The sequence below is a fragment of the Tympanuchus pallidicinctus genome, unplaced genomic scaffold (assembly GCF_026119805.1).
Source record: "Tympanuchus pallidicinctus isolate F22 unplaced genomic scaffold, pur_lepc_1.0 scaffold3, whole genome shotgun sequence".
Taxonomy (NCBI): domain Eukaryota; kingdom Metazoa; phylum Chordata; class Aves; order Galliformes; family Phasianidae; genus Tympanuchus; species Tympanuchus pallidicinctus.
Genome location: NW_026294747.1, coordinates 65,624,728 through 65,639,039, shown reverse-complemented (window position 1 = coordinate 65,639,039; position 14,312 = coordinate 65,624,728). Strand labels below are relative to the sequence as shown.

The following is a 14,312-nucleotide window of genomic DNA, read 5'->3' as shown; positions in this document are numbered from 1 at the left end:
GTTCAATTAAATGTAATTTGGGCTTCCATTTATCTTCCAGCATCTTTCATGATTCTTTAAATCAACATCAACATTTTTCGAGGCTTTGCATTCATCCTATATTTTGCTCATTTCTAATAATTTCATCATGCAGTCGTACAGCATTTGGAAGAAGGCAGCTCTGATATTACATTGTTATGTACCGCTGCTGATTGGTAGTTTCACGAAACAGATGTGACATTTTAAAATGTTATTAATATTGCTATTTAATCCATCTTCATTATTTCCAGTTTTGAGTGCATTTGATTGTTTGAGTGCTTGCAGTTCTCCGTAGTTTTGTCTCCCATCAGATAAATTTTTAAGGAATTAATGATGGGATCCGGTGAAGACTTCAAATGTCGTTCATTGTTTGAACATTGTTGAATGCTTTCTTGGGGGACCTTTGCTGGGACTTGAGCCCCTCCTGGTTTCCTGTTTCTAATGTTTATCATTGAGTAATGCCTTTGAAAATGTTGTAGCCTGCTTGTAAGAATGAAGACTTGGCTTAACATGGGCCATCTCCATAGGACGCAGAAATGTCAAGGACGAAGTAATGCCATGGGGTATAGACTCTTTGTCATGAAGTTGAAGGCTTTGGACTGTATCTTCATGACTTCACAGCTGAGTTTTATGATTTACCTCAGACATCTTCCATAAGAGCTCAGTGATTGTATGGTTTCCTAAGATGAGTTTCTTGCATTGCACTGAATTTGCTGGCAGTCCTTGAACATAATTCTATCATTAACTTTTTCACCTGCTTCAAGAACTCCATGCAGCCAGTTGCTTATCTTGTCCTCTGCCCTCTGCTCTGCATTTGGCTACTCAAATAACAGCATACATCTTTCTCATGCTTGTACCAGGTGTTAGATGGGCAGAGGTGAGAAGAGTTGCGGATCTCAGGCCTGCAGACTGAGTGCTGAAGCACAGACAACTTGGCAGAAGTGATCCTTAGTGACCCACTTTCATTTATAAAAAGTCAATCCTTTTACACAGCAGTTGTATTTGGCATAAACCAGTACTTTCTTTTCCTTGCCTGTGATTTGTACTGCAGGCAGACTTTTTGCTAAAAATGTGATGTTTCAAGGATGTCAGCTTAGCAGTTAACACAGTCAACTTTGTGATTTGTGCTTTCATGTGGGTTGGATTTGATACCTGTGGGCTTGTAATAGTACTGTGTTTCATGCCTAATTTCATGCTAGACTTTGAAACACAGAAGAATTATGGTAATAAATATTTTCTGTATTCTGAGAATCAGGCAGATGCAGTGTGTAACTTCTTGTTTTGGTGTATCTTCAGATTTGATGTTACTAGGTGCTTGAGCTAGGAATCAAAGTGCCAGTGTTGTTATTAAGGCATGTAGGTTTATTATGAAAGATAAGCATTCCTGAGCTCAGCTGGTGCTTTACATTATGTATGCCTTCCCATGAGCCACTGACCTGCTTTTTCCTAAGTTTTCTTCCAACCTTATAGCACTCTGCTCTAGTCTTCAAATACTGTTGCCGTGGTGAAAAAGTGCAAAAGCTTGTTACGGTGCTTCAGGGACTCTAATGAATCCAAGAAAGCAAAGAGACTGATTAACTGAATCTGAAAGGTGTGGGTGATGTTTTATAAGCAGGCTGATGGACTCTGTTCCCTCTTGACTAAGGAGCAGGAAGGTTATTGGGTAGTTCTGTATGAGAAGTTATTTCCTTACAGATGTGACTATGGCCAATAGTAATAATCATGCTTCTTCATGACTTGTTGAAGGTTGTTGGTGATATCTGTGTAGCATTGAAATAAGAGATGAAAGGAAAGTAGTGGGTTATTTAATGCCTTATCATCCCCGTGGGAATAGTTGTATGATGTCATGTACGTTTTCAATAGAACATAATATTTCATTGTAATTCATATTTCTGATTACAATGTCTGCAGTTCTACATTACAGCATACGGAGCAATATGTGTTTTAGTTACAATCTCTAACAGGTCTGCCTTTATTACTCAGTGTAAGCCTTCAGGCCTTTTTTACTGAAGATATAGCTAAAGACAGTTAACAGATAGAAGAGCATTTTTCTTCTGTGATAAGAAGAATCTCAGTCATCAGAGCAATTTAGGATGCATTTCACTGAATGTTTTAACTTGGAAAGATCAGAGAATGCCACTGAAAGATGCTGTCCAGTCACTGTTTGGTCTTCCTAGGCTCCGTCAGAAAAGGGGTGGTCAGCAGGGACACAGAGGTGATTGTCCCCCTCTACTCTGCTCTTGTGAGGCCCCATCTGCAGTACTGTGTCCAGGTCTGGAGCCCCCAGTACAAGAAAGACAGGGAGCTGTTGGAGAGGAGTGGAGCACCTCCTATATGAGGACAGGCTGAGGGAGCTGGGCTTGTTCAGCATGGAGAAAAGAAGGCTGAGAAAAGAAGACTTCATTGCAGCCTTTCAGTACCTAAAGGGAGCCTACAAACAAGAGAGGAGTCAACTCTTTGAAAGGGCAGATAACAGCAGGACAAGGCGAAATGGTTTTAAGTTAAAGGAGGGAAAATTTAGGTTGGATGTCAGGGGGAAGTTCTTTACAGAGAGAGTGATGAGGTGCTGGAACAGCTGCCCAGAGAGGCTGTGGATGCCCCGTCCCTGGAGGTGTTCAGGGCCAAGTTGGATGGGGCCCTGGGCAGCCTGGTCTAGCATTAGATATGGAGGTTGGTGGCCCTGCATGAGGTAGGGTGGTTATAGTTTGATGATCCTTGAGGTCCCTCCCAAGTCATTCTATGATTCCTCAGGGCTTGCTCCTTCCTAGCAGCCTTAGTTCTTAGTTTGTCTGGAAAAAAAAGCAAGAAAAAATAGATTCTGAGTGATCATTGTTTGTTTTTCAGCGATGTGCATATTGTAAGCACCTTGGAGCCACTATCAAATGCTGTGAAGAGAAATGTACCCAGATGTACCATTACCCCTGTGCTGCTGGAGCAGGCACATTTCAGGATTTCAGTAACTTGTCCCTCCTTTGTCCAGACCATATTGATCAGGCTCCCGAAAGATGTAAGTACACTTTATTCAAATGCCACATTTAGGCTCAGCTTAGTAATTCCATCTTTTAGCTGTAGTAGCTTTTCCTTAGCTGATATCCTACTTCAGTAGAGTAGGGTATCCTGTAAGATGCCTGGATTTGCTTGGGTAAGCTTAATTTCAACATGTGATTTTATTAATAGACTCTGCTGGCAGCTAACATTGCATCAAACTTTTTGTGACATGCAGGACTGAGATTGTAATATATGTTTGAGACTTGTGGGGTTTCCGTAATGAAATTAAGTCTACTTTATTTCTAAAAGCCTTCCCACATGCTTATTGCAAAAATATATTCCTACTATATGTTTCAGTATGTCTTAGAAATAGAAGTGTAGTTGTGAAGATTCCTAGCAGTCTGATATTTCTTGAAAATACCATTAGGATGTATTGTGTGGTGGTAAAAAAAAAAAATTATTTGTATTAGCATTGTTGTACATCCTAAAAGCTTGTTTGCAAACCAGCTTACACTGTGCTTCACAGGTTTTCATGGGATTAAAGAATCTCCACTGCAGACAGGGCACTTGGCTCTGCTGGTCACAGTGTATGGGAGCATATTCTTGTTGCATTTTCTGTGCTCGTTCTAAGGGAAGATTTGTTTGATGCTGTTCCATTCAGACTCTGAAGTATAACTCATTCAAATGTTTTTGAACTTTGCTTTTTGCCTTTTAATATTATTTATTCAAACAGCAGAGGGGAAGAGAATGTAAGTGTAGTTATGCCTCTCATTCTTATTGCAGACCTCTTCATCCTCTGCTGCTCACACTGGGTTCAGTTGCAGATTTCCCTCCTGGTTTGTAACTGAGACCAGCAGGGGGAGCGTTGGGAGCACAGGAGGGAGACTTGTGGTCTGCCAGGCATAGCCACCTTGACCTGAAGTGCTCCAACAGGACACGGTCAGGCACTCCACAAGATAGCTCTGGTGAACCACCTCTGTTTTTAGCAGCTGAGCTGAAGATGAGCGTGCTTAATGCAGCTGTAATTGCCAGAGAGTCTAGCAGTGGAACTGCTATATTGCTACTTGACAGCTGTCAATGAGATACATTTGTGGAGGCCACATGCTTACAGGAAGGACAAGGCATGCTTATTTGCCCTACCTCAAATGCAAGCATTTTGGATTAGTAATAGTTTTAGATCTGCTGGGAGTTTTACTTTGTACTCATTCCACCTAAGAATTGGTCCTCAAGCTCTGTTTTACATCAAGGGAAATAGAGTAAGCCTGTTTCTTTTGTTAAGACTTATTAAGGCTTAAAATGAATGTACTTTTGTTCTGAGAAGTTTAGTTGAATATGTTGGAAGAACAAATGAAAGGAGTAGTTATTAAGTAAATTAATTAAATTTGAATTTTGTAAGAATGATCACATTTTGCAAGCAGAAGAACTACTGAAGATTTTCTTGGCTTCATTGGGTTCATAGAATTGTTAATAATTTTAAATTAAATTATAATCGGGAAAATGATTTATTTGTAGCAAAAGAAGAAGCAAATTGTGCAGTGTGTGACAGCCCTGGAGACCTCTTAGATCAACTTTTTTGTACGACCTGTGGCCAGCACTACCATGGGATGTGCCTAGACATACAAGTTACACCTTTAAAACGAGCAGGTTGGCAGTGTCCTGATTGCAAGGTGTGCCAGAACTGCAAGTAAGTAAGACTTGAAGGGTGTGAGGGGAGGAAGTTCTTAGATCTATGTGCTTTGATGCTAAAACATCTATTTTATTATCCATTCTTTATTTTTTCTTCCAAAAATGTAATTATTTGTTCTGATAGATCTGTCATAATATATTAATTTTAACTTGTCAAATCCTTGTGTTGGGATCTGTGTTCTAAAGAAGAGAACTGAGCTGCATTTCCTATACGTTATGCTCCCAGAGTTTTCATCATCGTGGCAGGTTTTGCAGAGCTACCAAAGCATGTGATTTCATCATCTTTTATATGGAAGGATTTTTTCCAGTTTACCAAATTAAAGATTTGTTTAATGTAATGCCTTTAACAATTTAGAAACCTGGAAAAAGGCTGCTTCATTACTACCTCTTAGCCCTGATCAGGCAGTGCTTGGTTAACAAGCAGAACATTCACTATTTGCCTGCGTTCAGGTTCCTTTACTTTAAAGATCTTTCCCTAATCACACTCAGCTAGACAGCAAATACCAGAAATGATTATGCATGTTCTAAAATGTATCTCTACAACTGTTGTACCAGTATTTACTAGCAAACTCTCTACTGAAAAAGTAGAAGAAAATCCATGTGAATTGCCATAGAAGCTTTGCCAATCGGAGATCTTTTTTGGGGGGGGGAAGATGTATTTAGACTGATTGTAGGAGCAAGTAGAAATGCATGGTTTTTTTTTTTTCCCCCCAGAAATAATGTGTTTAGATTTTAAACTGATATCAGTACAGAAAAGCCAATTAATCTTCCTACGTGTGTGTAAATGGAAAGGGACTGATTGCTAGCAGTCTGGTTGCACGGGCTCAGTGCTTTCTGCAGGAAGCGTGGTATACTTAATTCATGCTTTAGCAGAGCCATTTGAAAGTGATGTTCCTATATTATCATGCTTTCAGCTGTCTAACTTTCTGCTTAGACTTTTTATCAAACAGATCTTTTCTTACTGCTCATCTCAGTAGTGTTTAAAATACCACTGTTTTTGTTATTAGACATTCTGGGGAAGACAACAAGATGCTGGTGTGCGATACATGTGACAAAGGGTACCATACTTTCTGTCTACAACCTGTTATGGATTCTGTACCTACAAATGGTTGGAAATGTAAAGTAAGTTGAAAGCTTTCAGAATAGTTCTGTGTCTTTACAGGGAACCAGGTTTTGGTACGCATATAATACTAGGTGTATTGCAGATGGCTGCTAGCATGTAATGTCCCTTGCAATTTCTGAAGGAATCCCAATTATACAGCTCCAGAGGGAAAAGGGAAAGAGAAGGATCCAGGAAGAGTGAATAAACTCTGCTTAATGACACCTGCTCTCGTGATACAAAATAAACTATATGTAAACTGAAAGCTGTTCAAAGTATTGTATGTAATCTATCCTTGGAGACTGGTTATATTCGACCACTCCTTGCTTTTGAGAAGAGCAATTCTTCTGTACTTCACAGTTCCTTTGGGTTTGGGGAGAGCGGGGTGAAATTGTATAGTCAGTGACTTTGTGAGTAAGTACAAATAATAACAGTAGTTTCAAAGTAACAAGGTAAATCCCTGTACATGAGATGAATGTAATTTCATAGTCAGTTTGTGGTAGTTATAAGAAGACAGAGATAAGAAATATTCCTCTCAGGTAAGGCAGTAGTGCAAGAAAATTCTTCTTGCAGTTGCAAGAGTGTCCATAATTTGTTATCGGATCACAGTTAATTTATTAGTGTTATTAAAGATAGAAACTTTATTTAATTCGGAAGAGGAAAATGTCAGTTAATGCACAGTGTGAAATGTCATAATGAACTAAATTCTTGTGATCTTTAGAACTGTAGAGTATGTGCTGAGTGTGGAACACGAACAAGTTGTCAGTGGCACCATAATTGTTTGGTATGTGACAGTTGTTACCAGCAACAAGACAACTTGTCATGTCCTTTCTGTGACAAACTGTGCCTCCAAGACTTCCAGAAAGATATGTTGCACTGTCACATGTGCAAAAGGTAAGAGTTCTATGGTTTTCATTAAGTTGTACTAAAATGCCTAGAGCTTATGGTGAGCTGGATGACACTGATGTATTTTTGTGCAAGGTGCAGACTTTGTGTGATGCACACTGCTGTTGAATCTTATGTAACATCTTGATATTCCCACTCTAAATGCAACAGACAAATGAGTCTTATTTCGAATAAGCCGTAATTGGCTGTTACCAAGAAAGATCAGATAATGAAGTGTGCAGAGAAAAATACACTGCTTTTTACATACAAGAAGGGTCATCATCCTAACTTTTATAAGCAGTGTTGTAATTTTTATGTATCTGTTCATTGTGTAAGGCTTTGTAAACACAGTTAGTAGTCATGGTTTCTTGTAAAATTTTCAAGCATGTGTGCTCTGTTACATTTTGTGTGTTTTTCTACACCAGCAATAATTTTTATTACTTTAATAGTAAGCTGTTGAGAAACTTTAAGAGTGTGGACCATTACATATTCAGTGCTCTGTTCCTTACTGTGCAGCTTTGTCATACTGCTTTACATATTGTGGTGTCTTAATGGCTTTAGCAGCAGTGTAGGTCTTCATGTTTGTGCTTGTTCAATGATTTGACAGACTGATACATCATTGTTATTTCTACAAAATTCTTCCTGGTATTGGTTCAAATTTTTTATTTCCCCAGAGAAATGGAAAATAGTGCTGGAATATTTTATATTGTTATTACAAAAATCACAAACTGAATTAATCTCCCCAGGTGGATTCATGTAGAATGTGACAGATCTCCAGGTATTGAATTGGAGTCTCAGCTGAAAGACTACATCTGTACTCTTTGTAAGCAAGAAGGGGATCAGACTCAGTCTTGTGATGTAATGGATACTTCTGAACTCATTCCTGAACCTGACAACATAGCAGGTAATCAAATGCAATCTTACATTTACAGAATGTAAATACTAACCTCAGAAGCATTAGCAGATGCTTCACTAGGTCTTCTGTGAATCAGCCGCTCAGATTCTGTAGACTTCATCCTTTCCTTTACTAAGCAATAGCTTCTCATGTAACCCATTCTGTCTTCTCAGTGTGCTTTCTGGCCCTTTGGCTTCAGGATCCTGTATTTGACACACAAGCAAACAAGCATTATGGTTGCTTCCAGCTATCACGACTCGTAGCTGTAAACTTCTTTAGCTTTTCATGTGGTTACAGTTCATGAATTGACTCATTTGACAAATCTTTTGGGACTCTCCTGTCTACCAGGCATAAGCCAGCTTCTGACAGATGTTTCTGGTGACATGCAGTTTATCTGTGTCACTCTACACAGATACTCAACTGTTTCGTACTGCCCATTTCCTTCAGTATGTCCAGGTAGGAAGCAGGAGTGGGAACTGGACTGTGTTCGAGGACCAGGTGCATTTAATTGCGCAGCTTCTAATCAGAGTCCTCTTTCAAAACAGTATGTGATTATTAATTGCCTTCTGAGAGCTTGTTGTCTACAAGGCAAACAAAAGGTGGGAAAGGAAATTGCTAAAAAGTATAAAGTATTTTTTACAAGTACTCTGTGACAGTAAGGAAATACAGAGAGAAGGGTGGTGGTGAGTTATCCACAAAACTTGTGTAATGTAATCTTAACTGAAAACCCTCCTTTCTTTCATATAATGTGCTCTTCTGGATAGCACCTACTCACACAAGCTGAATTTCCTAAGAGAAGTGCAATTGCAGTTTAATGTGGAAGCAAGGTAAAATGTGACAGATGAACTGCATTGCCACGTGCATTTCTGATGCATAAAGATCAACACTGGTGCACTGATCTTTCGTTAAATCAGTAGCTCTGTTGCATAATGATCTGTTTTTGAAAGCCCAGTAGTTTTTCACTGCAATGGTAAACTCTTAGACTTCAGAAGAGCTGCGGCTTTTTATGCGTTCAGACTGAAGTTTTGCATAAGCAGGTCATTATCTTTGACGTTAGCCAGTTTGTGTAAGTGTGCACCTCTGGTGAGCAGTAAAGGAATGATGAAAGAGATGATGATCCCAGGCAGTGGCTGTGGGTACATGTATGCAAATGGATGGAGGAACTCTGTCAGTGAACATGTCCAAGGTTACTGGAAACTATTGGACTCTCAGATGGTATTTAGATGATTTAGGAAGAAGCCTGCATTGTATGTGAACTCTCAGTCTTCTACTGCAAACACTTTAGAGTAAGTTAAAGGTTTAGTTAAAAGGCTGAAGTTTTTAAGTAATACTTCTTTTATGGTTTTTAGGTCTACAGAAACACTGTTAAGCACTTTTCTACCCCTAGAAGAAGACTAAGATTGTTATCTCAAGTACTAGGAGTGATCCTGCAGCAACTATATCAGTGCAGTCATGCTTAGTTTATGCCCAGGAGAGCACTTTTGTACACTGAAATCGGGTTTTGGAGCAGTCTAAATGATCATTTCCTTAAGGTTAAAATACCACTTTAGAGCTGGCATTCTGCAAATAGTTCTTGGGTACTAAAAGTAGCATCACCTTGTAGTTCCTGGCTTCCTGAACACAAAGCTGTATTCATTTACCCTTTTCATGCTAATGCCCATGAAAGATCAGTCCCTCTTGGGCTAGCACTTACTACATATTTGTCTTTCCTGCTCTTGCTTTGTCCAGTGCATTTTAATGAATTTCCTTCACTGAAAAAGCTTTTACTTGAGAAAAAAGTATGTGCTTCCTGTTTGTGCTCTCTAACAATACTGTCAAGTGAAGCAGCACTCAGCAGTGCCTTTCCCATGCAGTTTCATGTTTAAATATGGGGAGCTCACAGAAATAGGCATGCTTATTCTAAAATGATGAAATCTACTATTGTGTAGTTGGAGTTCAGCAAATGGTTTGGAAATCAGTGTTCTGTGTGCTGATAGGAGATGGAACATCGTGTCTCTGTCATGAGCCATGACAATATTTACAAAAAAAAAAAGTGTGAAGCCTTCATCCCACAAGGTCTGTTGAATTCTGCAAAGTGGAATTTGATGAAAGACCTTTTGTATTGCTTAGATAATGTAGCAGAGTCTGTGACAATATCTAAATTATATTTTCAGTGTTAGGTATTTATAACTGTTTCACAGCCCTTTTCCACTGTCTGCAAGACATTAAACAGTTTCATGTTAATGAGAAGAAGGCTTTGTCTTCTAGGGTGCTACGTATCTTCCCTATCTTTCTTGTTGAGCTGATGTGCCCTAGCTCCAGTCATATAGTTAAATAGCATTCTGTTTAGCCAGAAGGTCATGCAGTGACAGAAACTACTGATGCCAAAGTAATGGAGTAAACACCATATCGATTTTGACTATTTTCTTTCACTCTTAAGCTTGTACAAATGAAATGGAAATGGAAAGTGGTGGAGAGGATGTGGCATTTCAGGAACAACTCGTCATTGGTAATGGCTCTGGTCAAGAATCAGCTGTTGGATGTGTCACAGATGGTAAGAAAGTTTTGGAGTCTGAGAAAATACCACTGCTGTGTTCAGAGGCTGTTTTCATTCAAGAAAGTTTGTGGTGATTAAATTATGAAGTAAAGAGAAAGCAGTTGGAAACAAATTGTTTATGTTCTGCTGTCTGAACTCTTAAGCAACAGTGTTAACTTTTTTGTTGAAATAGTATCCTATCCAAGACAAAGATAGTCCTCAGAAAATTTGTGTAGGAGAATATCAGTGTAACTGTTTGGTAGGAGTGGCTTTCTCCTTAAGTGGGAAGGATGTTTTTGTGCACTGGAGCCTTATCATTAAATGGTGTGTTTGGTGAAGGACGTCCAGACAGGGTGTGTTGCAGTAGGTGACCACTTATATTCTGGGAAGAAATGGATCTTACAGTCAGACAGCAAGTACCAGCCATAAGAAGGAGTGCAATTGGAATGGGTTTGGGTCAAGTCATCTGAATGTGTTAGTGATTGAGGGGAATGGTGAAGAACATTCAAGTGTGTCTCATCCAGCCAAGGTCAATGTTTAAAGTGGGTTGCTCTAAGGGAAATCAAGAAACCCAAATGTAGAGCCAAAGGAAAAAAATTATCTCCCAGGTTAGCTATAATCACCAAGTTATTATCATAGCTTGTAGGTAGTAGGTACAAAAGCCATGACTGAAAACTTTGTAATGGAGGACACATTCATGGTGAAATGCTAGACTTTGAAATGTAATGGCTGAGGAGTTTGCATAGCAGTGTGAATCTGGGAGTGCAAGGGCAGTAGAAAGTAAGGAGTGTAAGTCCACTGAAAGTCCATTGAAAGAAGGTGTTAAAAGCCAAATTCAGAGCAAACAATGTGGTCCTCTGTGGAATAGATAAAAGGCTCCTCCATAGAACTCCTGCACTATGAAAGTTGTGAATGAAAGGTGTTTGCTTGCATAAAAGCTAGAGAAATACTTGTGAAAGAAATCTTTAGGACATTACCATGTAAACTGTTTTTGTTTCAAGTGATTTCCTGAAGTCTGGAAGAGCACTAGGTGGAAATGAGAAATGTTTTTATTTATATATATACTGTTCCTCTTATCAGCTGTTTGCTTTTTGGAAGAGTTGAGAGAGATGATTAAAGTACATAAATTTATACCAGCATGTATCTTTAATAAGCAGAAATGAAAAAGGAAGGGCCACTTTTAGCTGACTACTTGGAAATGTTTGCCTCAAAAGTTAATCTAGGGTCTACTGAATGCTCTTTTTATTTTAAAGCAACGTTACTTGTTGCTTACTGTAACTTTCATTCATCTGTCAACTCGACTCACAGCAATAAAAGAATGGGAGCTTTCCTGGTATTTGCATTTGGAAGTTTTTTCTGTATGTTGTTAGTAGCTGAGGAACTGCCTATGGTACCTTAATGTAACCTTGTTTTGCCTCAGCACTTCTTTGTAGGAAACATGTGAAGGGAAAAGCTTGAGCTTATTCCTGAAAATGGCATATCTGTGAATTACTCTGCTATGATACAGAAGAGAAAAAAAGAAATTGTACTATTCTGTGTTTGAGCATATGTTCTCACTATTCAAACATAGGTGCAATGGAAGATACTTATAGAATATGTTCAAATGTACATATAAAGTTCACCAACAGTGATACTGCTGTATGTGATGTGCACCAGCTATGCTTGTTGACCAGTACACTGTGTATGTTGTTCATCATCATACTGAGCATTTAATATGTTTGTGCTTAGTTACAGGCATATCACCAGAAGAAAAGACCACAGAACTGGAAACGGAAGTCTCTAACGAAGTTAATTCTGCTGAAATGGAAATGTCTCCCAAAAAGACACCAGCATCTGGTGACAGTCATACTGAGAAAATGATGGAAGTGATGGAAGGTGTTCAAGCAGTAGCACAGCAGGAGTTAGACAAACACGTGGAAGAGACACAGCTACCACAGGGTAGTGCTGAGGTATCAGAAGTAGCCACGGTAGACTCTCGGTCTCTGTCTTCAGTACCTGAGACCATAACTGTGATGCCAGAAATAAAAGGGACTGAAAGCAAAGAAGGTGTTTGTATCCATGCAGAGCAACAACTGGAAATCATAAAAGTGCAAAAAGAGGTAGAAAAAGGAGAAACCCTTGAAAAGTCAGAAACACCAGCTCTTCTAGAAGCAGAAACTGCTTCTGTAAATGAAGGTGTTACAAACAGTTCACCGGTTGCAGACAAACCCATAAAATCACCAGCTGAGACTTACCCCTCACTTCCCCCATCAGTTAACATAAGCAAGGCAAATGTGTCTTCCTCCCTGGACTTGCATTCTGCACGAGAAGCACCGCACGCCCAGCTGCCAGCACTGCCTTCCACTGCTGGAAGTGCTCTCCCACCAACTTACATATCAGTCACTCCAAAAATTGGCATGGGGAAACCAGCCATCACCAAAAGGAAATTTTCTCCTGGAAGACCCAGGTCAAGACAGGTAAGCATGCAGAATGTTTCATTATATATTTATGAAGCACGTATTAGTTAGAATTTCAGTATAATCCTTAGAATACTGTATGCATTTATACTCCCAAGTGAGTGTTTAGTTAATTTCTTCAGGAAGGTAACATCATATTAATTAATCAAAAGAGTCTGTAGTTTGAGTTACAGTTTCTTTTGGATTATGCTTAGAGAAAAATAAAGTATTTCTTATGTTTTTAACCAACATGCAACAAATGCTGATATACACAATATGTCTTCCAACTTCTCACTTTTTTTTGTATGTTCATGTATTTTGGCTAATACTTTTAAAGTTGTTAACATCTAAAACTGACTGCATAGAAAAGCCTGACGCAGTTGTTTCCATCACGCTTCCAAATTTTTTCATGGTCAGTATTTTAATGATGTTACAAATAATATAATTGTTTTCTTCTGTGAGCAAGTGCTGTCTGATGTAAGTTGTTATGGTTTGATTAGGATTAAATCTGATCATTGAAAAGTATGCTCAAGTCTATAGAGTTCTGCTCCATCCCATCCTACTCTCTATTTCAGTCGTGTGGTTGTGGGAGAAATGGTTCATCAAAAAGTATGTCAGTGTGACAAATCAGTGTTTCATTTCTATTCTTAATTTTAGTTTTTGGAACTTTTAGGCTGATCATTTCATATTTTTCTTAACTTTGCACATTTCTTTGTGTTTTCATATAATAGCCAGGGGGTCAAAAATGTAGTCAAATTAGTTCTTTCTTGTTCTGAAGAGACTAAAATAAGATAAAAGCAAGAAACCATAACACATTCAAATTGGAAGGTTTCTAAGTATCTCTGAGTCACTTATTTAGTTATTTAGTTATTCAGCTAGCTCTCTATGTAAGCATGGCAGATGATGGAGAAATACAGGTGAACAAAAAATGGACCATTGAGTTACCATGAGGAAAGTGTTTGATTATTTCTGCTCTGGTGTCTTGAAGTAAAGAAACACAAGCCCTTAAAAAGAATCTTTTTCCTCATACTGTGTGCTGTCTTGAGAATTAAATGTATTTTCTCAGTGAACAATTTACCATAGTTTATCATGAAATTTTTAAAAGTGGAATTCTTTGGCAGTCTAAAATGAGGTACATTAAAAAGAGTGTGGCTGGTAGGTTAAGGGAAGTGATCCTCCCCCTGTGCTGCAGTTCTGGGCTTCTCAGAAAGACAGGGAACTTCTAGAGAGAGCCCAGCTGAGAGCTGCAAAATGGTGGAGGCCTGGAGCATCTCCCTTATGGGGAATAGCTGAGATACCTGGGGCTGTACCATCTGGAGATGAGGAAAAGACTGAGGGGGACCTTATCAGTGCTTATCAATATCTAAAGGGTGAGAGTCAAGTTTTAGCTACTTAGGCTCCTTTCATGGACACAGTGACAAGACAAGGAACAGTGAAAGTCCCATCTAAACATCAGGGGAAACTTCTTTACTGTAAGAATGACAGAGCACTGGAACAGACCCATTTAAGAAAACATGAAGGCTGATCCCCAACTGTAAATGCCTGTATTAGAATAGACATGTATCCTCTTGAAAAACAAAAACAAAACAGCTTCAGAAGTAGTAGCAGTTTATATGTTCTGTGTGGAAGACAGTTATAGCCATGAACATCTCAGTACATGGTGTGAGTAATGCAAATAGAAGTGAGCTGAACTACAATTTAGGAATGAAGAGTAATGCAAAGTCCAAGCTGTGATGCTAACTTAATATAGTTTGTTCACCAGTTTGGAGGTTATATTTTAAAATGAAAAGG

The 14,312-nt window shown here is 38.8% G+C and overlaps 1 protein-coding gene across 13 annotated transcripts in view; it reads left to right on the top strand.

Moving 5' to 3' along the window:
* The window catches only part of KMT2C (lysine methyltransferase 2C), a 187,043-nt gene that overhangs the window by 96,898 nt on the left and 75,833 nt on the right, over nt 1–14,312 (top strand). For all 13 annotated transcript variants that reach the window (XM_052692586.1, XM_052692582.1, XM_052692585.1 and 10 more), the window contains 7 exons: nt 2,863–3,025; nt 4,519–4,690; nt 5,700–5,814; nt 6,513–6,685; nt 7,423–7,580; nt 9,991–10,104; nt 11,815–12,542. In XM_052692586.1, the coding sequence (XP_052548546.1) occupies nt 2,863–3,025; nt 4,519–4,690; nt 5,700–5,814; nt 6,513–6,685; nt 7,423–7,580; nt 9,991–10,104; nt 11,815–12,542 (1,623 nt within the window). The remainder of the gene's footprint in view (nt 1–2,862; nt 3,026–4,518; nt 4,691–5,699; nt 5,815–6,512; nt 6,686–7,422; nt 7,581–9,990; nt 10,105–11,814; nt 12,543–14,312) is intronic.